At 35.0% G+C, this 27,398-nt stretch overlaps 1 protein-coding gene across 1 annotated transcript; it reads left to right on the forward strand.

Moving 5' to 3' along the window:
- LOC120351105 (short/branched chain specific acyl-CoA dehydrogenase, mitochondrial-like) lies at positions 1–26,630 on the forward strand. Its single transcript, XM_039427110.1, is given in 9 exon segments — positions 1–70; positions 2,475–2,575; positions 3,203–3,242; positions 3,245–3,390; positions 4,491–4,676; positions 14,838–14,963; positions 17,017–17,199; positions 24,227–24,362; positions 26,189–26,630. Coding segments are annotated over 8 exon segments (1,077 nt in total). The 5' UTR covers positions 1–70; positions 2,475–2,494; the 3' UTR covers positions 26,368–26,630.
- Positions 26,631–27,398: the final 768 nt, after the last annotated feature.

Genomic DNA, 27,398 nt, shown 5'->3' on the forward strand with positions numbered 1-27,398 from the left:
GCGCCTACACCAGTACACGCACCTCCACTAACAATCTTTTCTGAGGATGAAGCTCTTCTCAAGGAAACAGGTAAGCCTAACTTATTTTCAATTTTTCACACATGCATGTTCAGAGTGTATTTTCACCACATCACGCATGATTCATGTGTTGCTCGCCAGTGTGACCAATAATCATAGGTACTAACAATATGCTCAAATATATTTGGAGAACGCACAAGATAACCAATTTTTACTGTCTCGAATGACAGCAATGGGGGGGATCGCCCCCCTATTGTTGTTGTTTATTGTTTTTGAAGGGACGGATTCAAGGATCCAAAGGTTCAAAGAACCCCACACGTCAACCGAAGCTTATTGTGTTCCCAAGTAGTATGTTAGTTAGGCAAACCAATACCAATTTCCTTTACAAGAACCAGGAGATTTTCCCTAAACTAACATTCATCACCTGGTTGCAATCCTTGTCGCAATCCAGTGTGATATGCTTGGCAGTCTCTTCAGACTGATTAGTCCTCGTGACCTACGTGAGTTCCACTCCTGTTCTTTTTTGTAGATCCTTCCGCTGAGAGAGGGGACGCCAAACTGCCTCTAGGGCGCCCGGCCACCCTCGACTCAGCCTCTTGACCCACATTTTGTGCCTGGTCTTTCACCCATCTCTGGTCTCTTGTTTTTTTCTTTTGCCCCTCCGTAACTCTGCAGGGTCAAAAGCTTCACCTCTCCAACAAGTTTTACCTGAATGGCCGCCCTTCTTTGAGCAGTGGCGAGTTTTGGCCTCTCCACCCACAAACCTACGTGAGCTCCACTCCTGGCCTTTTTGTAGGTCCTTCCGCTGAGAGAGGGGACGCCAAACTGCCTCTAGGGCGCCCGGCGCCTGGCCACCCTCGACTCATCCTCTTGACCCACATTTTGTGCCTGGAGTTTCACCTATCCTGGTCTCTTGTTTTTTCTTTTTGCCCCTACAAAACTGCCCTGATGGGCAGATTCCGTGGGTTTGAAGGCAAGGCAACTTCTGGAGTTGCCTTGAGGTCCATTTTAGTCGCCTCCTACGACAAGCATGGATACTGTGGGTGAATTATGTGTTTCAGCGCATTCTTGAGTACGATGTTCGATTCAAAGCTCCCCCAACCCACAGGGGGCATGGCCCCCCTATAATCTATAGGCCTATATATAAAAATTAATGTCTGTATGTGTGTTTGTTCCCTATAGACTTGAAAACTACTTGACAAAACGGCATGAAACTTTGGGAATATTTTGTGTGAATATTGGGGTGGTTTCTGACTAGAAATTTCAATAGGGGGGGCTAATTATAATTATTCATTAATCCATTTTACAGACCTATGTTTTCGTACTTCCGGCCAAGCGGCTACCGAAGAACGGAAAGATGATCATGATTCAAGATCATGTTGTGATCATCCTTATTTAAAGAGTTTGACAAATTACGACAGAACTTGAGTTTGTAGCCTAGGCCCGACTTAACATTAAACACTGGTGTGCCTTTTGATAATATGATTTAGCATCTAAACTTACCAGCTGTAATAAACAGGTCACCCGTGCGGTAGTTTGGAGTTGAAGTGCACCGTAGTTGATTGGTACCAGCTGCAGATAATGGTTCCTTAGAAGACCTATACAAATAATTATCAGCTCCCTATCATTGAGAAACTGGATAATGTTGGAAAAATATTATTCACCTCATGAAAGAGAGTTGTTCATATTGCAGTCATTAATTACTGAAGAAAGACAGAATATTTAAAATTTTGTTGAATTCAGCTTTGTTGATATTCATCCTATAATTTATTCATTACTATAATTTTGCTGTAATGTAAGCTATGTATATAAGTGTATAAGCCAGTATATTTGTAATCTACATAAATAAAGTACTCAATCAATCAATCCTAAAATGGAAGATGGAAAGAATATGAAATTCTGTGTTATTCATCGTATATTGCATATTTCCTGGACCATCTATTGACAATTAATTAACAAGTATGAACGCATTGAATTCATCTTTGAAACACTGATTTAACCTATCTATTTTGTTTTAATTCAACACTTAACTGATAGATATTACTAACAATTGATAGAGAAGAATAGTTTTCGGAATAATAAATGCTGCATGACTAAGCTTATAGGAAGTCCGTATTGAGATGTAATGAAATATTTATTGTCAGATAAATTTCATGATTCACCAAATAAAGTCAAGTATAGCATGAGATACATTGATTTTTTGGCGGTACGATGCTTGCCGGTCAGCTAGCTTGTTATAATATACAATACATTAAATTTTAACCGTGATTAATTTCACATGAACCATCAGAGAAGGCGTTTTTGAAAAGACCGCTTCTCGTAGAATTAATAACGGTTAAAATTTAACCGGCACTAAGAACAATTAATTGTTTCTTTGAAACGTGATGATCTGTTAAGGTCCTAATATCTTAAACTATTATTTTTTACTGAACTATTTATTTATGATGTGCTTGCAGCAAACAAGTTCGCAGACGAAATGGTCGCTCCCCTTGTCAAGAAAATGGAAAAAGACAAGAAAATTGACGAAGGACTCCTGAAAGCTCTTTTTGATAATGGGGTATGTTTTGTTATCTATAATAAATATTAAAGGAAATAATTGGCTCATACACGTACGGTATAGGAAATTCACGAATTCACATCATCACGTCTGAACTACTGGACTGATTAACTTGCAATTTTGCATAAATTGATTCTTATTTTACCGAGGATGGTTATATGCCTATTTTAACTTCCTCAAGATTTCAGTAGGTCAAGTTTTCAAAGTGTTTAATTAGGCCCTTGAAGATATATACTCCTGCAATTTGAAACTAGAATTCTATTTTGGAAAGCATACAGTCATATCATTATAATGTGATCCATTTGTATTCCCAGGTGGAAGAATATTTATTTATTTGGCCGGTTGCACATTTATTTACACAAACGCATACACAATCAATACAATGATCGGAAAAGAAAAAAACAGGCTATTGCCCAAAACTTCTTAATTTCTCAATTTAGTTTCAATTTTTTTCTAACTAACAAAGTATTTCCTTGAGAAAAGTTTGCTCGTAATCAGTGAATTTAAAATAGTTTTGTAATGAGTGAAAAAATGAATAATATTTGTAGTTAATCATATAATTGACTTTATAACGTGAGCTTCACATACTGTGAATCAACGGTAATTTATAATGAACTTTATTTTCAGTTCATGGGCCTGGAGATAGACACTAAGTACGGTGGTGAGGATCTTCGTTTTTCTCCAGCATTCTGATAATAGAGGAGATATCGAGGGTCGATCCAGCTCTGAGCATCATAGTCGACATTCAAAATACTCTCGTCAATGCGATGATAGCCAAGCTGGGCACACAGCACACAAAAAGACGTACTTGCAAGGCTTGCTACTGATATGGTTTGTTAACAATAATTATGTATAAAATAGTGTGTCTCTTCCATTCTCTATTTTACAAAAAAGCAAATCGTTAAAATTAATTCCAGTATAATAATTAATATTTATATAAATAAATTAAAACAGGAGACACGATATAAATAGATTGAAAACACTTAAAACTTACATTAGAAATGGGGGGAATTTTCGGTGACTGTGTCTCCTTTCTCAACCGAGAGTCTTCTCTATCTATTTATTCGTGTTCTCCTTTTAATTATATTACAAACTTAAAGTGTCTTCTGTTATGTGCTATATTATATATTATATATATATATATATATATATATTATATATATATATATATATAAAGCGAAATGGCACTCACTGACTGACTGACGGACTCACTCACTCACTCGCAGAACTAAAAATCTACCAGACCAAAAACGTTAAAATTTGGTAGGTATGTTCAGTTGGCCTTTAGAGGCACACTAAGAACGGATTTGGAAAAATTTCCAAAGATACGCCCAAAATCTGCGTTTTCCTAGTGTTTTCTCAGCTTTATCGAGAACAAATGAACAGAAAATGTTCAAATTTAGTACAGAAGCTCAGCTAGGGTTTAATAATGTTGTGTTAGAAGGAATTTGCAATAACGTCAAAGATACGCCCAAAATTAGCTTTTTTGCTTTTTCTCAGATTTATGGAGAACAAGTGAACAGAAATTTGTCACCTGGTCATATGGGACATATATATGATTCATATATTTATCTCATATTGATCAGGATTTTAGAATATTATTTATTTGGCCGGTTGCACATTTATTACACAAACGCATACACAAACAATACAATGATCGGAAAAGAAAAACAGGCTATTGCCCAAAACTTCTTTAATTTCTCATTTTAGTTTCAATTTTTTCTAACTAAAAAAGTATTTCCTTGAGAAAAGTTTGCTCGTATCAGTGAATTTAAAATAGTTTTGTAATGAGTGAAAAAGGAATAATATTTGTAGTTAATCATATAATTGACTTTATAACGTGAGCTTCACATACTTTGAATCAACTGGTAATTTATGATTGAACTTTATGTTCAGTTCATGGGCCTGGAGATAGACACTAAGTACGGTGGTGCAGGTCTTCGTTTTTCTCCAGCATTCTGATAATAGAGGAGATATCGAGGGTCGACCCCCTCTGAGCATCATAGTCGACATTCAAAATACTCTCGTCAATGCGATGATAGCCAAACTGGGCACACAGCAACAGAAAGACAAGTACTTGCCAAGGCTTGCTACTGATATGGTTTGTTAACAATAATTATGTATAAAATAGTCTGTCTCTATTTAAAAAAAAGCAAATCGTTAAAATTAATTTCCGGTATAATAATCTATCTATCTATATATAAAAGCGAAATGGCACTCACTGACTGACTGACTGACTGACTAACTCACTTGCAGAACTAAAAATCTACCGGACCAAAAACGTTAATATTTGGTAGGTATGTTCGTTGGGCCCATTAGAGGCGCACTAAGAACGGATTTGGAAAAATTTCCAAAAATACGCCCAAAATCTGCGTTTTTCCAGTGTTTTCTCAGCTTTATCGAGAACAAATGAACAGGAAATGTTAAAATTTAGTACAGAAGCTCAGCTAGGGTGTAATAATGTTGTGTTAGAAGGAATTTGCAATAACGTCAAAGATACGCCCAAAATTATCGTTTTTCAGCGTTTTTGCTTTTTCTCAGATTTATGGAGAAGAAATAAACAGAAAATGTTCAAATTTAGTACAGCAGCTAAGCTAGGGTGTAATAATGTTGTGTTAGAAGGAGTTTGAAATAACGCCAAAGATACGGCCAAAATTAGCGGTTTTTTGCATTTTCTCAGTTCTTTCATCAAGTATTAGACAGAAAATGTTCAAATTTGGTACAGAGGTTCAGCTAGGGTCTAAAAATTTTGTGATGAGGTGACTTTGATATTTCATCAAAGATACGCCCAAAATCAGCGTTTTTCTCAGCTTTATGCGTTTTCAGACTTTGACTTCTGATGGAATGAAGCATGCTCAAATGAAAAATGCAGCGAGCGAAGCGAGCCTGCTGATCTCATTTTTGGACGATCCAGTCGGGGGGTCTAGGGGGCGGAGCCCTTGGCTAGACGGATATATGGCGAGCGAAGCGAGCTGACGGCTAGTGTAATGATAATTTACGGGTTTAATTTAAAAACACTGTCGAAATGAAAGCAAATTAATGTAATCTTATATACTATTTCAAATTAATTGGTTCTGCACTATCCAATTCGAGTTGATATTTCACAAAAAAACAATTTTTAAGAACAATGCTGCTCATTATATTATGTTTATGCCATCTCTTTTCATGATATTCTAAAACATTAATAACAAATTCAATATAAGGCACGGTTGAAATATAAATTATGCTTTCTTCATTAGCGCAGACTACGTTTCTCCAATTCTCATGAATGTCTAATTATTTCTAATTATAGGCTTTTAATTGTCTTAGGAACATCCCACATAATTCCACTTCAAGACGTGAGGAGAAAAAATTATCAATTCATTTTAATAGGTAACAGCAGTTAGCCATTTAAATTTAACTAGTCTATAAGTTAAACTAGTTTTAACCACACCAAGTTTAACCAATGAGAAACGATAGCAAGAAGATATCCCATGGTATAGGTCGTTTATGTTCCGAATTCCAAGCAATTTATTTGTTCACTCAAGCCGATTCTTGTCTATTATTACTGTTTCGGCCGGGTGAGAGTGTAAGAACGGCATAGTATGAGAGACTACCAGCGTCACATATAGTCCAGGCAATGAATGCTCAAAAAAGGGTAAAGAAGGAAATGTTTGAAAGACAATTTTTGACCCCGCAGTTCTGTTCAGGGTAGTAATTTCACCCCCTACATTTAAGTTGCTATAACAATGAAAGTGGAATAGTGGAATAATACATCATTTCAAAGAGAATCCAATGTTCTACAAAAGATGAGGATCAATTTTTACGATGTGTTGTTTGAGAGTTTAAGCCCTGAAAGAGAAAAACATTGGATAAAAACCTGTTATTTTAACAATCAAGCACTTTCAAGAGCGAATATCTCGGGAACTGTTGGGAATATCACACAATTTCACAGAACAAAAAGTGTAGAGAATTTTTCAAGCTTCATTTTTGAATAGTTAGTTATGTCGGTTGAACGCATTGTTCCCAAGATATGAGCGTGGGAGCAAAACGCTGAAAAATGCTACTTTTAAATCACCCTCATCCCCTTAGCACATGAGTTAGGAGTGGGGACTTTTGATATGTTCTCCTCCTAACTAGTATCACCAAGCTGCAAAGTCAAAAGTTGTGTTTGAAACATTCCCTCCAAATTCCTTTGTCAATTGGTCTATTGTTGCAAAACTGGAGTTTTCACACTCAACATTAAAGCTGCTGCAACAGGTGCAGGGAAGTTCGTAAAACTGGTGAAATATACATCAATTGAAGAGAATTTGATGACCATTAGCTCATAATCAGCATGGATTTTCCCATCAATTTATAAAGTTATAAGAGTAAAAATAAAAAAAGTGAAGGCAAAAAGTTTTTTCAAAAATGTCTCACCTTCAAGAGCGGATATCTCAAAAACTAGAGAAGATATAGAAAATGTTGTGGGATAAATATTGTAGGAGATTATGTAAGCTTTAATTTTGTATATAACAGTTATGTCCGTAAGATACATAGTTTTCGAGTTATATGAGAGAAACCGAAAAATGGTACCTTTGAACCAACCCCTCTCTCTTAGCACAGGGTGTAGGTGGGAGACTTTGATATGTTTACTCCTTACTACCCTGAACAGAACTGCGGGGTCAAAAATTGTCTTCCAAACTTTGCCCTCTATAACCTTTCTTTGACTGGACTAATAGCTTCACGAAAAATTAATAATAGGGCTATCGGCTTAGTTAACGATAAAATTTCAAACCATGGTATATCTTCTCATGCTATTTTTTTTCTATGGCTTAACTCTTAATCATTAAAGTTTAACTAGTTCCTACAAATCCAGTGCAAATTCTGTTTCAGGCTTCGAGCTTCTGCTTATCAGAAACGCAATCGGCTCCGATGCGTTTGCGTGAGAACAAAGGCTGTCAGGAGGGAAGTGACTACATTATCAACGGTTCCAAAATGTGGATTTCCAATTCAGATGTGGCCGGCCTATTTTGGTCTGGTTAATGCTGAGTCTCCAGGTATTGTTCTATTACTTCCAAATTTATTTCTATTACTCAAATATCCAATGAAAGCTATGTAAAAAAAACTAGGGACTTCTGCTACTGCAGATCCAATAGCAGACGGAATTTTGAAGAATGAAATGTCCAAGAATTTCGCCCAGACCGGGAATCAAACTTAGGTACCTCTCCATTGCCGGCATTGTTCCTTTCAAATCAAAATATCGGGGCACCGAGCTTCGCTAGTTATTTTTACTTTCCTTGCCCTATTACCATAGGTAAGGAAAGTATTGCTTTCCGAAAAAATTAAGGTACCCCAATTTCTAAATTTCTATACGTTTCAAGGTCCCCTGAGTCCAAAAAAGTGGTTTTTGGGTATTGGTCTGTGTGTGTGGTGTGTGTGGTGTGTGTGTGGTGTGTGGTGTGTGTGTGTGTGTGTGTGGTGTGTTGTGTGTGTGTGTGGTGTGTGTGTGTGTGTGTGTGTGTGTGTGTGTGTGTGTGTGTGTGGCTGTGTTGTGTGTGTGTGTGTGTGTGTGTGTGTGGTGTGTGTGTGTGGTGTGTGTGTGTGTGTGTGTGTGTGTGTGTGTGTGGTGTGTGTGTGTGTTGGTGGTGTGTGTGTGTGTGTGTGTGTGTGTGTGTTGTGTGTGTGTGTGTGTGGTGTGTGGTGTGGTGTGTGGTGTGTTGTGTGTGTGTGTGTGTGTGTGGTGTGTGTGTGTGTGGTGTGTGTTGTGTGTGTGTGTGGTGTGTGGTGTGTGTGTGTGTGTGACTGTGTGGGTGTGTGTGTGTGTGTGTTGGTGTTGTGTGTGTGTTATGAGTGTATGTGCGTCTGTGTACACGATATCTCATCTCCCAATTAACGGAATGACTTGAAATTTGGAACTTAAGGTCCTTACACTATAAGGATTCGACACGAACAATTTCGATCAAATGTAATCAAGATGGCGGCTAAAATGGCGAAAATGTTGTCAAAACAGGGTTTTCGTGATTTTCTCGGAAACGGCTCCAACGATTTTGATCAAATTCATACCTAAAATAGTCATCGATAAGCTCTATCAACTGCCACAAGTCCATATCTGTAAAAATTTCAGGAGCTCCGCCCCATCTATGCAAAGTTTGATTTTAGATTCTCAATTATCAGGCTTCAGATACAATTTAAACAAAAATTTCGAGTGGAATATATTGAGCATGAGAATCTCTACAATTAATGTTCAGTAAATTTTCACCTAAATTAAAAATAAGCTCGAAATTCGAGAAAATGTGTATCCAATTGCAAACTGTTGGCAACTGTTGATTTATTAAATGATTCACTATGAAGAGATAGCAGACCTTGTGTGTCTCCAGCGTTATTATCCTGTCACCAGCTGGCTCGATCTTTGTTCATAAGTAGTAGACTTGAGATGCGCGGGAACGGCAAGGAAAGTTGTGTGAGTGCGCCATGCCAGATTTTTATTATTGATAGACAGAACACAATCTCTAAAATTATCGTGTTTATATTTCACAGCTGGCTATATGTAATCTTATGGGGATGCGATATTTTGATTTTTCACATACTTACTCGCTCACTCACTTTTTACTATCTCCTTTAACGTTCATGATCGGAGCGATTGCAGAGCGAGTGCGGAGTGTGCGTGGAGCGATTGCGGAGCGTGTTGGAGGCGCGTATATCTGTACGGACCTTAATATTTCTAAATTGTTGAAAACGATGTGGCAACGTAGCGGAGGAAGGAAAGAATGATGGACAAGAATTGAAACACCGATCTTGATCAAATTGTACTGTCGTTATAACGTGGACCTCACTATATGAATGTGCTACCATAGGTCCACGTTATAACGGCAGTGTTTGATTAGCAATGATATTGCTATCCTTGTCTATCATTCAACAAAGCGGATAGCGCTATCTCTTTCTTGCTTTGCTTTGTTTCCAGATGGTCTTTTAACAATGCAGAATTAATAACTAATATCGGGGCACAAAGCTCGCTCTTTATTTTTTATTGATAAAACGAACTCAATTCTTTAAAATGATTGAGGAAGGACTAACAGGCACAGGCCAAAAAACTGTCTTTCCCGAATTTTGATTTATACACTATAAATATTCCAAAAAGTAGGTTATGTTCTATACACTTGAATTCAGGTCAAAATTTCAGTCCAATATTTGAAAACATAAAAATTCCAATTTAGATTGTTTACATACCAAAGAATAACAAAATAACTCTCACTAATCACTTAGAACTGTAAAATAATGATTCATTTTGAATATTATGATAGCTTATATACCATGTCATGTCAACAAATCAGATTATTTTGATCGAGTCAATTGAAATTTTAGATTTCTCGCGAGATACGTTAAGCTAATTGGTTACACAGCTGATCTCCTAACCTTCTGTTATCGACAGACGACGAAATCAACATCTGTTTTTCCAAGGATGAATGATCCTTTTTTCATGTCCTTCAGCGAGTTTTCCCTGGGATGAGACCTAGTGCAATCGATTTTTTATATCATAAACCTACTATGTTCCTTACTTCGTGAAAATCGTTAGAGCCGTTTTCGAGATTCGTTGAACATAATAACCAGATATAAAAATTACCAGATATTATAAAAATAGAAACAGACATACAGAAATTGCTCGCTTAATATAATAGGATTAACAAAATATTCAATTATGAAAATCGATTATGAAATTATGGAAAAATATAATTTATTGCTTAATAAAATATCATTTATTATTTTAAACGAGAATGAACAGTTAATATCAATAACATCAATAAACTGTATCAGCTACTGTCTTACAGAAGGCATTGACAAGACTGAGGATAGGCAACGTTGTGTTCCTATCTTTCTCCACTGCCATTATAACTTCGACCTCAATGTAGCAATCTAGTATGAACTGTTCTGCTGTTGAGTTGGTTTTCCATGATGATTTTCTTCAGAAGTCTATTGTCCATGCAAGCGTGCGGGGCAATGGCAAGGTATGTGCGCATGCGCGTGGTACTCTTATTGCAGTTGACTGCTTTTTGACTAGTATTGTTGTGGTCCAGATGTTTCTCACTTGTCATGCTCCTCAGTGATCGAGGCATGTTGTTGGGCCACCAATCTGTTGACAAATTAAAAAAAATATGTGATGCACAGAAAGTTTATCTATGTTATACATGATTCATGACAGACTTCTCTAGGGAGAGTGAGGAAATTTGACAACATTGTAATGTAAATAAGTACGGAATGCGTACTGTAATCGATTCGATTAACACTAATCAATTAGAAACTAGTAGTTCTGTGAACGGTAGACCTCGCGCTCAGTAAGTTACATTGACCTGTAGTTATGTTTTCTCAAAAATTAATAAATAATTTATCAATTTAAAATGTCTAGAAAAAATCCTTAATAAATGTAGAGCTTTCGGTCTTATCGTACCGTGACGTGTCGTCCCGGAATGTGAGTGTGAGCGCTGTTATCAGGTCTGGCTGCAACTGTCTACAACGTTGATGAAAGATACAATTTTCAAGATGTTCTATGTTTTTGAACGGGTAGTATTATAGTCAACTGTCTACTAACGTTGATGGAAAGATAAATTTCAATATGTTCGATGTTTTTGAACGGGTAGTATTATAGTCTACTAGACAGCTGATTTATGATGAATAATTCTATAGTCTGATTTTTACGGTAATATTGGCGTATGAAGGAGGCTCCTTTTTCCTTTTATATTATCCTTGAAAAACCTTGTATATACGTCGACGCGTAATTTAAAAAGGAACATACCTGTCAAATTTCATGAAAATCTATTACCGCGTTTCGCCGTAAATGCGCAACATAAAAACATATAAACATTTAAGCATTTAAACATTAAGAGAAATGCCAATCCGTCGACTTGAATCTTAGACTTCACTTCGCTCGGTCAATAAATAGCATAAAGGTTATTAGGAGGATAGTGGGCCCTGTTTACGAAAATTAAATTTGGAGAAGGATGAAAAATAGCTAAATCGAGCGCTTCCTGGGGAGTGGAGACATTGTCCGATTTATTAAAGCTGGCAGAATTAGGTGGATGGGGCACGTGGTGAGAATGAGTGATGAAAGGATTGCCAAATGCATAAGGAGAGAAAGAGTATACAATAGAAAAGGAAAAGGAATAGATGGACAGATGATTTAGAGCAGGATTTCAGAACGCATAGAGTTCACAACTGGAAAAGGCAGGCAGAGGATCGGGAGAGATGGAGAGGCTTTGTGAGGGAGGCCAAGGGTTGTAGCGACCGGTAGAGCTGAGGAGTAAGTAAGTATGTAAACATAAAGATTTAGACTGAAATCAAACTTGATATTCACAGAAAAATATTTTTTTAAATGTGGTTGAATATTGTGTTAGAATTTTCATTTTTGTTAGACTCTTCATTTCAAGTTTTTAACATATTTTGTCTATTTTATCACGCACTCTATGTGTATGAAATTGCTTACGTCAAAAAGGACAGTGCCTCATTGATAGGTACTTCATAATAAATAGTGGGTGTTCATTAATACCTTTTTATAGTAGCAACTCACTTATTAGAAATATATGTTTTTCATTTTCATTTTATATGCTTGAATGAATCAATTCCTTCATAAAAGTCGGAAACTAGGTACGTACCTAATTTTATTCAGTATGGTACCGTACTTCATATTCAAAAATATCAACTTTTCGTGGTAACAAAGTAGAGGACACATTACAAGAATTTTTGTAACTAACTATTGTATGTAATTGTAATTTATCTAATACTTTGTGTAATTGATGTTGTAGTTTTAGTTTTTTTTTTGGAAATAAACATTTATTTATTATTTATTTAATTTTTCTTTTATTGTTGAGAAAACAAATATTTAATCAATATTACTTAATACTAATTAATTACTTTATTTTGTAGCCTATCTACTCACATATTAGGCACTTCGGCTTAATCCAATTAAACTATGGAAACCTGATTCAAGCGATAAACGCACAAATGTTTTCTGACTGATCCAATACCGTTCTTGTATCAAACTGACTGACGTGAGAATTGAGCAGTTTCTGAATTGGAATTTCTCTGAACTCGCATGAAATCACTGCAATTAAGATTTATTCTCATAGCGATAATAGCATTAATCTTGAGAGTATTTTGCTTCAATAAAACTATTAATTCGCCTTTAATAACTGCGTTCTCCATAGCTCTAATAATCATCATCATCATCATCATCATCATCATCATCATCATCATCATCATCATCATCATCATCATGTCTCTTTGAAGTCTCAACATAAGTGGAGTGATAATAAAGTTTTGTAATTTTTCTTGAACCATATAATCATCATGGCAATCCTAAACTTTATTCATTTTTTATTTATTACTGTTATAAAGTGGATTGATTTGTACTGCTATATGTGATTTTCTTCATTGTTTCACAAGTAAGGCAATAACATTTTTGACCGAGCAAAGTGAGGTCTAAAGGTGCGTACAGATATACGCGCCGCGAACATGAGCAATTCACTTTTAATCAGCTGACTATATCTGTATTTTTACAGAAACGGTAAAAGATATAGATATAAAAAGCTTGGCATCAGCTGATTTAAAGTGATTGCTCATGTTCGCGGCGCGTGAATCTGTACGCACCTTAAGATTCAAGTCGACGGTTTGGCATTTCTCTTAATGTTTATATATTGCGCATTTACGGCGAAACGCGGTAAAAGATTTCCATGAAATTTGAAGGTATGTTCCTTTTTAAATTGCGCGTCGACGTATATACAAGGTTTTAGAATTTTGCATTTCAACGATAATACAAAAGGAAAAAGGAGCCTCCTTCATACGCCAATGTTACCGTGAAAATGAGACTATAGAATTATTCATCATTGACCGAGCGAAGTGAGGTCTAAGATTCAAGGCGACGGTTTGGCATTTCTCTTAATGTTTAAATGTTTGAATGTTTTAATGTTTATATGTGCGCATTTACGGCGAACGCGGGTAAAGATTTCATGAAATTTGACAGGTATGTTTCTTTTCAAATTTCGCTTCGACGTATATACAAGGTTTTTGGAAATTTCGCATTTCAAGGATAATATAAAATGCAAAAGGAGCCTCCTTCATAAGCCAATATTAGATTAAAAATCAGATTATAGAATATTCATCATAAATCAGCTGTTTAGTTGACTTTAATACTATCCGTTCAAAAACATCGAACATCTGAAATAGTATATTTCGCACTAGAGCAGAAAATGCGATTTTTCCAGCTCGAAATCGGTTTTCAAGTCCGAGGCCGTAGGCCGAGGACTAGAAAAGATTGAGAGCTGGAAAAACATTTTTGCCCGTGGTGCGAACGATATTTTTCGCCACACTACAGGTATTGCTGACAAAATAATAAAGAATACAAAATAAAGAATACAAAATAAAGAATACTCGTTAAGCTATCGTACTATCTCTTGATTTTAGTGGTAGAAGATTTGCAGTCAGGATTTCAGATTCTTTTAAAATTTCACTTGGAATACCACAGTCATCTTCAAGCATTTTTGAAAATTCGGAATGCACTAATCAACAATAAATAATTGAATAAAACTGGTTGCGAAACGAATTAGTTTGATTCGAAACTGGAACTGAAATCATGGCGACTTCAGCAGCTGATGATGAAGTGGACACTCGCCCGATCTAGCGGATGACTATTAACTACTCCATGAGCGGCTGGAAAGAGAAACTTTCTGGCCTAGACCGGAAAAGAAACCCTTTTCTGACGTCGTCTGCAAACAAGGTCTTTCAGATCTACGTAGGGACTGGAAAACAGCTGTTCTGTGCAGTGTGGCGAAAATGTATCTTTCCATCAACGTTAGTAGACAGTTGACTACTAGTAGTTCTGTGAACAGTAGACCTAACGCAGTATTCTCATAACAAGTACCTGATTGAAAACTATAGACCTTATGGAAATACAGCAATAGACTGGCTCTCCACACATCTGTGTAATCACTTGTCAGATGATTTATGATGAATAATTCTATAGTATGATTTTACTCTAATATTGGCGTATGAAGGGGCTCCTTTTCTTTTAGATTATCCTTGAAATGCAAAATTTCCAAAAAACCTTGTAAATACGTCGACGCGCAATTTAAAAGGAACATACCTGTCAAATTTCATGGAAATCTATCACCGCGTTTCGCCGTGAATGCGCAACATATAAACATTTAAACATTTAAACATTAAGAGAAATGCCAAACCGTCGACTTGAATCTTAGACCTCACTTCGCTCGGTCAATAATACTACCCGTTCAAAAACATTGATTGATTTTTTCAGGGATACAGAGGTATAACTTGCTTCATCGTTGAAAGAGATACTCCTGGATTATCAATTGGAAAGAAGGAGGATAAACTTGGCATGAGATGCTCTGGAACCTGTACTGTCAATTTTGATAATGTTCGGGTGAGTAACTTGCGAATTCTGTAATTTAATATATTTATTGTAATTAATTTACTGTATTAGTAATTAGTCTTTCCAATCTTGCAATTCAAGGGAAGCCGTTTAAAATTTTTCATGGCGTGACTGTGGAGAAAATAATATAGTAGAACGTTTAATTAGAGAGTTTGTTCTACAAGTAATAATGAGTTCTATGAGAATGAAAAGAACCGGATACATGTGGTAAATCCATCCATATAATACATTTCCGTATAATATTAATAGATCTATAATTTATAATAATAATAGTATTTAGTATAGTAATAATGGTTTTATCAAATTAATGGGGATAATTCAACTATTATGTATTGCGTTATTAAATAATTTGAATTTTTGTAGTTACTATATACCCCACGGTATATAGAAGAATACGGTAGGTGTCACGCGCATGTTTGTGCTAAATTTCCGGTGTAGCTGACGTTATTTTATATCCAATCATCTGTTTTCATCAAATAAGTTTCATAATTGCCAATAGTGTAAAAACCTCGGTTGGTGGCGATGACGCAATATAGCTGGCTGGCCACTGCGCACACATTTCATGACCCCTACCGTTTTTATCTAAATACCGTGCTATACCCTATGTATGTATTATATTCTATAATATGTTGTATCATTTTATGGAAATAAATAAATTCAATTCAATTCAATCCATACACATGGAAAATTCAGGCATTTACATTGTATTAAGGTGTGTACAGATTTACGCGCCACGAACACGCGCCGATCATGATCGGAACGCGAGAAGTTCGCAATATGTTCGCAAGATGATCGCGCGCTTGTCTTATTTTTGATTTCAAACCCACGAACAATCAGTAGCTAGAGAGATAACAACCTGTTTTGTTATAAGCAGTATAGCACTGACCTGTAATCGAAAGGTGATTTCTGAACTATAACTGAAATCTGTATTTAAAGATTAATTAAAACTGAATTTATTCAAAAAAAAGCACTGTCTTTACATGATTTACTTGTTATTATTTTAGGACCAAAAATATTTGTTTGTATGGTATGAGATGTTGTGATATTTCTCCATAATGAAAGATTGGCTAGAATTTAATTTACAATGTAATTTTCCATTCTAAAAATATTAGCTTAGTTTAATTCCATCATTAATCCATCTATTCCCACTAACAATTTTCATTCTCCTTCCCTTTTACAACCCCAACACATAACCTAAAATTGAATTTCCTGTTCCTTCAACAACAACAAACATATTAGTTCAGCTGAAGGTGTGGTAGGTATTACCATGAAACCTGGTTCTGTAATATGAATTAATTTTCGAATATATTAAAGTGGTATTGACAATATCAGTCTTATTTTGAATGAAAAATACTAAGAAATTGTCAAAAACCACAGATTTATTGATACTTAGAAACTAAATGTTTATCAGAGATTGACAATGGTGTAATAACCGAAACCGGTCTTTCTAAGTAATCTGTGGTTTTTGACAATTTCTTAGTCTTTTTCATTCAATATGAATAATTACCACAATATCAACTTCTCAACTACACAATCAGTCTTATTCTTTCAAAAATATTTGTGTTTGAAAGTGTTGAAGAAACATAACATTTTTTGGACTACTTTTCAATCAAAATCGGGAATGGAATAGTAAGGGCTATAAGTCTGTTTTTTTATTCTCAATCATTTTATGATTATGTGTTTTCATTATTGTTGAATAAATAAAGAAATATTGAAAGAATTTTGAATTACAATTACAAGAAACGAGATTAGACTATTAATTAGTATGTTCAGAAACTTACATTGTTGGCCTAGGTTACCAGTAATATTTTAAGTCAAATTGAAATTATTGTAATCATTATAGTTGACAAAATTGAAACACTCGGAGCGTTGTAAGTATGTTCAAGTTTGCGTTCTGTTCTTGCACGATCATCGTGCGAACTGCTTGCGTTCCGTTTGTATGCGGTGTAGCGTGCAAGTCTGTAACCTACGAACTTTTATAAATGAAAAATAAGGTATTTCTTTGAATATCAGTTGAGAATTGAGCTAACGAGTTATGTTGCAGGTGCCAGAGTCGAATATACTGGGTGAGTTTGGCAGTGGCTACAGATACGCGGCTGGTTTCTTGAACCAGGGCCGGATTGGGATTGCAGCTCAGATGGTGGGATTGGCTCAAGGCTGCTTCGATGCCACTGTTCCGTACACTCTGCAGCGGGAGCAGTTTGGTAACAAGATATTCTCGTTTCAAGTAAGTACAATATATCAACTGAAATCTCCGACAAAATTTGTTATTGAACAGGATGAAATAGAACGCTGAATGAACCACAGTTCCATACACTCTGCAGCGGGAGCAGTTTGGTAACAAGATATTCTCGTTTCAAGTAAGTACAATATATCAACTGAAATCTCCGACAAAATTTGTTATTGAACAGTATGAAATAGAACTCTGAATGAAATAGCTATTTATGAACTCTATAGAACCGTCAACTGTCAATTATTGCCCCCGGAATGATACTCTGAATGAAATAGTATCTTAAGTCACAAGGACGGAAAGCGGCCTTTTGCAGGCGAGGATGATGTTTCTAGTCCAGGCGTTAGCCGAGACTAGAATTTCATTCGAGCACTGCAAAAACCATTCACGTCCAAGTAACTTACACTATTTTTTGTCATAATAATCTAGAAAAGAATAATTGAGAAACAGAAAACATTTCCTGCTTGTGCTGACATTACTACATGCATTCTATAAACATAACCTAGTTTTCAAGTTTCGAATCAGGAATTTCTTGAATGTAGTTGACAAAACTTCCACCTGGAGCGCTAAAAGGCAGTTTTTGTACCAGTTTTGCTTTTCCTAATTCGGAACTAGGAAACCTACTTGACTGTAAAGAAAACATATGATTTGATTACAGTATAGTATGCTGTAATGAGAATCATACAGAGAAGATAATGAGAATCATTTGTTCTACAATCAGCTGTTTACCGGCTTGATTTAATGCATGCATGGAAAACAGCTGAGATTGAATGACCATGACAAAATAGTTATTTGTGCAACTAGTGCGCAAAGTGACAGTTTGCTGCACCGAAAGAAACGTTTACGCCCGAGCCGTAGGCGAGGGCGGAATGGTTTCTTGAGTGCAGCAGAGGAACTTTGCGCACGTATTTCACATTAAGTTTTTCCTACAGTTACCATTGAATATGAAAAGTGGGTAATTATGGGTAAAATTGCCTGAAATCCATCAAATAACTTAGTAGTGTTTGAATGGCGAGGCGGCTGTGTGGTGTGTGCTGTGGTGGCACTGTGCTGTTGCTGTCCTCGTTATAATATATAATAGTAATAATTAGCGCGTTGTGCTTCGTTGCACCTCTGCTTACTATAGCAGCCCAGTCACTGTTACCAACTTCATTTTGATTTTGCTGCACTGTTGCTCCATATAACCTACTAAGTATTTTTCGTTGCCATGTTGCAAATCTGGAGTGCAGAAAAATTTTTCCCGCACTAGAGCGGAAAAGTGATTCTTTGCGTTCTGTAATCAGTGCAGCAATGGCCACTTTTCAACGTAACTGTAGGAAAATATATTTTTTTACTACTTACTCAATTGTAGCTGTTTTCCATGCATTAAATAAAGCCGGTAAACAGCTGTTTGCAGAACAAGAAAACATGTGATTTTCAATACAGCATACTATACTGTAAAGAAATAATATGTTCTCTTTACAGTCGAGTATGTTAGGACTCTACTGAATCCCAATAACATCTGAGTAATTAATATACTAACTCAAATAATTAAAGAACTCATTTAAGGATTCTCAAGTTATAAGAACTCATCTGAAATCTTATAATTTAGGCCTTTATTATTTTATTTGAGCTCGAAGGGTCTGTCTGTTATGAAATAGGCACTACGGGCTAGTTCATGTTTATAGAATGCAGTAGCTCGAGCAGCAGCAGGTAATGGTTTCTGTTTCTCACCAATATTATTCTTTCTCAGATAAGTATGACAAAAAATATTGTATGTAACTTGTACGATAACGTATTTACCGCATTCGTATGATAATTCTGCCCTCAACTACGTTTCGGGCAGAAACAATCATACTTATGTGGTAAATTATCGTTACCGGATTTGTTACGTAAAGTACTATTATGAACTCTTAGGAAATAATGTACTGTATTGCCAAAGTTCAATTGGCCCCGAAAGAAGAGGCTTTTCAGGCTTGTAAAGGTAGAAACATGTTTGAGCGGCGAATGTAGTTTCAAGCTCAAGAATGTTGAATGTAATTCATTTTTGTATTTGAATGGTGGCGCACATATTGGAGCGGTATTTTTTGAGTTTTTGATCCATTTAAATACACAGTCTGGCAGCGAAACTTCCTTTTTCAAGTAAATAAAACTCTTTGTATGGATCTTAAAGTTTGTATTTATTTTTTGTAATGTAGACACATATATAAAGTTTTGTTTCAATTAGTTTTGAATATCAAATCAGGTAGATGACGTCCCCCATTCTCCATACACTGAGCATGATACTCCTTAAACTTGAAGTGTTTTGTAACAAAATGGCACCTTTCTCAATTCTGTGAGTAATTTCGATAAATATTTATGTGCTTCCAAAGTTATTATAATCACTCTGTATAATTTTTTTACTTTTATTTATTGTGGGCAAGATTTACTCTTAACGTACCTGTATTATAAATCCTGAAAAGAATAAAAATTGCTGTATCTTTAAAGATAACGGCGCTAGATACGAAAAAGTAACTTTCTGGATGGAGATTGGTCTGCGGTTTTTACACTCTGTATAATTCTGGAAATATTCCTCCGCTCAACTAACCTACTACAGCTATTGATTTTGAAATACAAATACTATATACTATATTATAGTAACGGTATTCATCAATTTTGTTCTAGTTTATTTTTACTTTCCTTGACCTATTACCATAGGTAAGGAAAGTATTGCTTTCCGAAAAAAATTAAGGTACCCCAATTTCTAAATTTCTATACGTCTCAAGGTCCCCTGAGTCCAAAAAAGTGGTTTTTGGGTATTGTCTGTAGGTGTGTGTGGTGTGTGTGTGTGTGTGTGTGTGTGTGTGTGTGTGTATGTGTGTGTGGTGTGTGTGTGTGTGTGTGTGTGTGTATGTGTGTGTGTGTGTGTGTGTGTGTGTGTGTGTGTGTGTGTGTATATGAGTGTATGTGCGTCTGTGTACACGATATCTCATCTCTCAATTGACGGAATGACTTGAAATTTGGAACTTAAGGTCCTTACACTATAAGGATTCGACACGAACAATTCGTATAAAATGCAATTCAAGATGGCGGCTAAAATTGCGAAAATGTTGCCAAAAACAGGGTTTTTCGCGATTTCCTCGAAAACGGCTCCAATGATTTTGATTAAAGTTATACCTGAAATAGTAATCGATAAGCTCTATCAACTGCCACAAGTCCCATATCTGTAAAAATTTCAGGAGTTCCGCCCCATCTATGCAAAGTTTGATTCTAGATTCTTAATTATCAAGCTTTAGATACAATTTAAACAAAAAATTTCGAGTGGGAATTTAAATAGATTGAGCATGAGAATCTCTACAATTAATGTTCAGTAACATTTTCACCTAAAATTAAAAATAAACGCGAAAATCAAGAAAATGTGATTATCCAATTGCAAACTATTGGCAACTGTTGATTCTATTAAATGATTTAATTTTAATTTTAATTTTTATTATTCATCTTTTGACCACCTATAAAAGGGGTATGTAGAATCGTCAAAATAATAAGTCAATAGAATAGAATAGTCACTATATCCTAAGTATTATTGCTCATAGTGAGCCGTAAATTCCGCAGTTGAATAGGCGGAAATAGTCAACAACTCATTTTTTAGTTTAGTTTTAAAAATTTACCGTTCAGTTCTTTTATATGTGTTGGTAACGTGTTGAACAATCTTATACCAGCGCTTCTCACTCCCCGTTGGTAAAGATTTGTTCGATGAACTCCATCTCTTAAATTGTGCCTATATCGAGTTTCATAGCTATGAAATGCCTCTCCTGTATTAAACTCGTGTTGGTGTCTCTTAATAAAACATATAGTTTCAAAAATGTACAAACTAGGCAAGGGAAGGATTTTTAATTCCTTAAAAATAGGCCTGCAACTAGTTCGTCTTGTTTCTCCCGACATTACTCTCAGTGCCCATTTCTGTAGTCTGAATATTTGAATAACATCACTTGAATTTCCCCAGAAAACTATGCCAAATGTCAAAAGGGAGTGAAATAATGAAAAGTAAACCTGTCTGAGCGTTTCTTTTTCAAGCAATGATTTTAAATTTCTGATAGCAAAAATTGCAGAGCTAAGTTTACCTTTTAAGTGTTCCAAATGTGGTTTCCATGAAATATTTGAATCTACAACTATCCCAAGTACTTTTATGTCTCTAACACACTCTATGTCGCGGTTCCCAATCCTTAAATTAGCCCCTCTTGACGTCCTGAAAGGGATTTCTTTGGTTTTACTATAATTAAGCTCAGCATATTTGCAGCTAGCCAATTATCCAATTTGAGAAGAGCTTCCTGGCATTGTAAGTCCATATTAGATTCACTATGAAGAGATAGCAGACCTCGTGTGTCTCCAGCGTTATTACCCTGGCTCTAATCTTTGAATAGTAGACTTGAGATACGCGGAAACTCTACCGTAGGTGATCAATTTTCATAACGGCAAGGAAAGTTGTGTGAGTGCGCCACACCAGATTTTTACTAGAGAATTCGCTACGTTACTAGAAATAATATGCATTTCAAAAAACAAATTTAAATAAGACCAAATTATTATACAACTAAAGTATATTCTAGTTTTCTAAGATGATTTTTGTAATCTTACCTGAATTATTATCTAGACGTGTATCTTCTCCATCAATGAGTCTCTGCATTGTTCTGAGTTTCACTACTCAAAAACTAACTAACCGAAACAAATTTGAATTTCCAATTTTCTCTTATCATTGACAGTTAATTATTAAAGTGCAAGAAGCTACACTTCCTATCTAAATTATTTTTTAAGCCAACTGTTGACTGGTTGCCCGTCAATATAATGCACTTTCCTTTAAAATTTGCAAGGAAAATCCGCATTTTATAAATAACTAACGTTCTAGACATTTATCTAAAGCTAACAAGCTGCTGCCTGTCAAAATTAAACTTGTTGATTCAGTGTGCAAGGAAATTCAAATCCATTGAAAAATGATTGATGTAGTCGTGTTGGTGTAATTGAATTTTCGGCTCTGTGATAATTTGCTGAAATTCTGTCAATTATTAAGTTTTATAATCGATATTAATTTGGCAGCACGTTTTGGAAAAAAACAACTCAGGATTAGAAAATTCAGTAATTAACTTATAGTGAGGTCCACGTTATAATGGCAGTGAAGAAAGATAGGAGAGCAGCGTTGTCCTTTTACTGCCTTCCATAGAGGATAGCTGATACCTGAATACAACTCCCAGTTTGTAAATATTTTGGACTCTAAACTGGACAAAAATCATGAAGTGTGAACATAACCTATTTTTTGACAATTTCTATCTAAATTTGGGAAAGGAATAGTTTTGGGCTTCAAGCCTGTTGTTCCTCTCCCAATCATTCATAGTTTAGAATTATATTGTAACCTATGTATCAATAGATAAATAATATAATTAAATAAATATCTGATGTAATATCAACTGTCCATTCTTGTTAAAAATGATCAATCATTATATTTATTCATGAAAAAATATCTGATTTATATCAACTGTCCATTCTTGTTGAAAGTGATCAATTATATTTTATTCGTGAAGAAAAAATATTTTCAATGACTAGGTAATAAATTTCCATAATTAAGATGAAATAGTTGATTAATTATACTTCTACATTGTTAAAAAACGATCTGGCAACGTTGCAGAGCTATGAAAGGATAGCGCTAACTGCTTTGTCGAATGATAGACAAGGATAGCAACACCAATGTTGATAAAATACTGCCATTATAACGTGGACCTCACTGTAGATTTTGGTACTGGGTAAATAAGTAGATCTAAATAAAACTTTGATTTGATGATTATATTTTTGTTTTTCAATATTCAATTTTGTTCTGCATATTACAGTTTGAAATTCTGAAGGATGTTGATTAAAATATGATGATTATATTTTTGTTTTTCAACATTCAATTTTGTTCTGCATATTACAGTTTGAAATGCTGAAGGATGTGGGATTATAACAACATGTCTGATGTAACTTGAAGGATTTCCTAGTACATGGATATTCAGTTGGAAAACCTCTTAATCTTCCCCGTTTTCACATCTCAGAATCCCTAATGTTATCTTATTTATCCTATGTAATTAATCCCTAATTCCTAATCCTTATTAATCCCTAATGTAATTATTACTTTCCTTGCCCTATTACCATAGGTAAAGAAAGAATTGCTTTCCGAAAAAATTTAATGTACCCCAATTTGTAAATTTCTGTACGTTTCAAGGTACCCTGAGTCCAAAAAAGTGGGTTTTGGGTATTGGTGTGTGTGTGTGTGTGTGTATGAGTGTATGTGTACACGATATCTCATCTCCCATTCAACGGAATGACTTGAAATTTGGAACTTGAGGTCCTTACAATATAAGGATCCGACACGAACAATTTCGATCAAATGCAATTCAAGATTGCGGCTAAAATGGCGAATATGTTGTCAAAAACAGTGTTTTTCGCGATTTTTTCGAAAACAGCTGAATGATTTGATCAAATTTATACCTAATATAGTAATTGATAAGCTTCATCAACTGCCACTAGTCCCATATCTTAAAAATTTCAGGAGCTCCGCCTCATCTATGCAAAGTTTGATTTTAGATTCCCAATTATCAGGCTTTAGATACAATATAAAGAAAAAATTTCAAGTGGAAAAGATTGAGCATGAAATCTCTTCAATTAATGTTTTGTAACATTTCCTCCTAAAATTGAAAATAAGCTCGAAATACGAGAAAATATGATTATTCAATCGCAAACTGTGGCAACTGTTGATTCTATTAAATCATTCACTATGAAGAGATTGCAGACCTTGTGTGTCTACAGCGTTATTGTCCTGTCACCAGCTGGCTCAGATCTTTGTTTATAAGTAGACTTGAGATGCGCGTGAACTCTAGCATCATGTGATCAATTTTCATAACGGCAAGGAAAGTTGTGTGAGTGCGCCACACCAGATTTTTTATTGTTATTTTTTCCATGAATTCATTCGTATGTTTGTATTTTTTATTTGTTCTTGTGTGTAAAATACTTGAATAAGTTGAAATTAAAACTTACTTTGTTACAGTCTGTCCAGCATCAGCTTGCCAACATAGCAACTGAAATAGAGTGCGCCAGGTTGCTGACGTATAACGCTGCCAGGCTCCTAGAAGGCGGTCATGAATTCATCCAACAGGCTTCAATGGCCAAGCTCTATGCTTCAAGTGAGACATTACCATACAAGACTATTACTAGAAATATGATAATTATGATGGTTTCTTGATACATTTCCAACTTTGATGTATAAAACACACTATTTTATCATATAAACACCAACATGCAGTCATTTTTCCAACTATTCATGCAGTCATTTGATGTAAAAACTATTTGTTACTTTTAGACTGAGTGCTTTCAAGTATCATGAACTCATTTTCAACAGTCGTTGAAGTTCGTTGAGTTTCTCATTTTCTACATCGTAGAAATTCTTTGAGGTTTCTAATTTTCTAGAAATATAAGAATATGATATAATTCATATTTATCATATTTCAATATTCTTTAAAATTCACGAAGTTCATGAAACTTGAATGTCTGTAAGTAAACGTAGTTTATTACATCAAAAATAAATCACCTCATGTAGGTGTTTAAGGGCCGGTTTCCGAGCTCGGGATTTAGCTAAGTCCTAGACTTTAACAGCTGGAGTCAGAAAATTGGCTTTCCAAAACGGGGCGTAGTCATTGTCATAGAGGATAGATTCTTCATGGTTTTGTTGAACTAATAAACAAAAATTTCCTGAAAGTATAAATTTTGAGAAAGTTACCAAATTACCAAAAATAACTCAACTAAAAGTTTTTTTTTTGGTCATGTTTAGTAAATTGAATAACTTTCTCAAAATTGATACTTTCAGAAAATTTTTGTTTATTAGTTCAACAATACCATGAAGAATCTATCCTCCAAATCTCATGGATTTATCTTTTACCGAACTTTAAATGTTCTGTCCCAAAAAGTTAAACTTTGGGACAGTTTAACTCAACTAAAAGTTTTTTTTTGGTTATTTTTAATAAATGATAACTTTCTCAAAATTGATATTTTCAAAAGATTTTTGTTTTATTCAATCAACAATACCTTGAAGAATTTATCCTCTGAATCTCATGGATTGAACTTTTACCGAATTTGAAATGTTCTGTTCCAAAAATTTAAACTTTAGGCGCTGCTCATATCTCAAAAAGTAATGATCGGGAATAAAATGTTTTTCTGAGAAAACTTTTCCATTTTTATAGCTTGATGATATACCTATCGAAAAACTTTGAAAATATCACCAGTAGAAAGTTTATTTTAGCCTTAGCAGAGCATTGAACAATCTTATATACCAGAGCTTTTCACTCTCCTCTCGTAGAACTGTGTGGTGAATTCATCTCTTAGTTTTGCCTGTACCGAGTTTCGTAATATTGTTAAATACTTCTGTATTGAACACGTGCTATTATTTATTTTTCCTACAGTTACGTTGAAAAGTGGCCATTGCTGCACTGATTACAGAACGCAAAGAATCACTTTTCGCTCTAGTGCGGGAAAATTTTTTCTGCACTCCAGATTTGCAACATGGCAACGCAAAATACTTAGTAGGTTATATGGAGCAACAGTGCAGCAAAATCAAAATGAAGTTGGTAACAGTGACTGGGCTGCTATAGTGAGCAGAGGTGCAACCAAGCACAACGCGCTAATTATTATTCATTATATATTATAACCAAGGACAACATTTTTATTCAATTTGACAATAAATTAAGGTTTTTATCAATAATAAAATTACACAGAAAACATTTGATGCATTTCAGGCAATTTTACCCATAATTACCCACTTTTCATATTCAATGGTAACTGTAGGAAAAACTTAATGTGAAATACGTGCGCAAAGTTCCTCTGCTGCACTCAACAAACCATTCCGCCCTCGCCTACGGCTCGGGCGTAAACGTTTCTTTCGGTGCAGCAAACTGTCACTTTGCGCACTAGTTGCACAAATAACTATATAAACATAATTTATATTTTGTGTTTGTAGATATGGCAGCGCGCACAACAGCGGCCTGCATAGATTTGATGGGTGGTGTAGGATTCACCACTGACTTTCCACAGGAAAAGTTCTACAGAGACTGCAAAGTGGGTGCCATTTACGAGGGAACAACCAACATGCAGCTCAACACCATTGCCAAGTATTTGAAGAAGGAATATGATCAGTGAACTGATATTTTTGTCAATAGAGTGATTTAGAATGATTTTGGAGGGGGAATATGATCGATGAACTGATATTTTTTTCAATAGAGTGATTTTGGAGGAGGAATATGATCGATGAACTGATATTTTGTCAATAGAGTGTAAACAATTCCATAGATTTACGGGTAAATGTGACTGACTATTCACCGTTCCATTGTTAACTATTTTTAAGTCATTGTTGTTGATATGAATCTCTTTGTAAGACGAATATAGTTTACTGATGAATTATATACGGCTGCATGTTATAAGTATCCTTGTAGAGCTATGTCCTTGCATATTATAGCTTCACTTGCTCATTTGCATAGCTTCCTTGTAGTATTAAGGCTATGCAAAGGCTAAAAATGAACTTTCTACTGGTGATATTTTTCAATTTGTATATCATCAAGCTATCAACATGAGAAACTTTTCTCAGGAAAACATTTTTTCTGACCATTACTTTTTGAGATATGAACGTCTAATTCAAAATTTTGGGACAGGACATTTCAAATTCGGTAAGAGATAAATCCATGAGATTTAGAGGATAAATTCTATTTAGTATTGTTGATTGAATAAAACAAAAATTGCCTTGGTCATTTTCAGTAAATTGCATAACTTAATTTTCTAAAAAATTGATATTTTTCAATTTGTATATCATCAAGCTATCAACATGAGAAACTTTTCTCAGGAAAACATTTTTTCTGACCATTACTTTTTGAGATATGAACGTCTAAATTCAAAATTTTGGGACAGGACATTTCAAATTCGGTAAGAGATAAATCCATGAGATTTAGAGGATAAATTCTATTTAGTATTGTTGATTGAATAAAACAAAAATTGCCTTGGTCATTTTCAGTAAATTGCATAACTTAATTTTCTAAAAATGGATATTTTTAGAAAATTTTTGTTTCATACAATCAACAATACCATGCAGAATATTTTCCTCTAAATCTCATGGATTGAAAAAAATACCAGATCTCTTTTCAACAATGTCGATTTATGATTAATTAACCAAATATTTA

This window comes from Nilaparvata lugens, chromosome 4, assembly GCF_014356525.2.
Source record: "Nilaparvata lugens isolate BPH chromosome 4, ASM1435652v1, whole genome shotgun sequence".
Taxonomy (NCBI): Eukaryota; Metazoa; Arthropoda; class Insecta; order Hemiptera; family Delphacidae; genus Nilaparvata; species Nilaparvata lugens.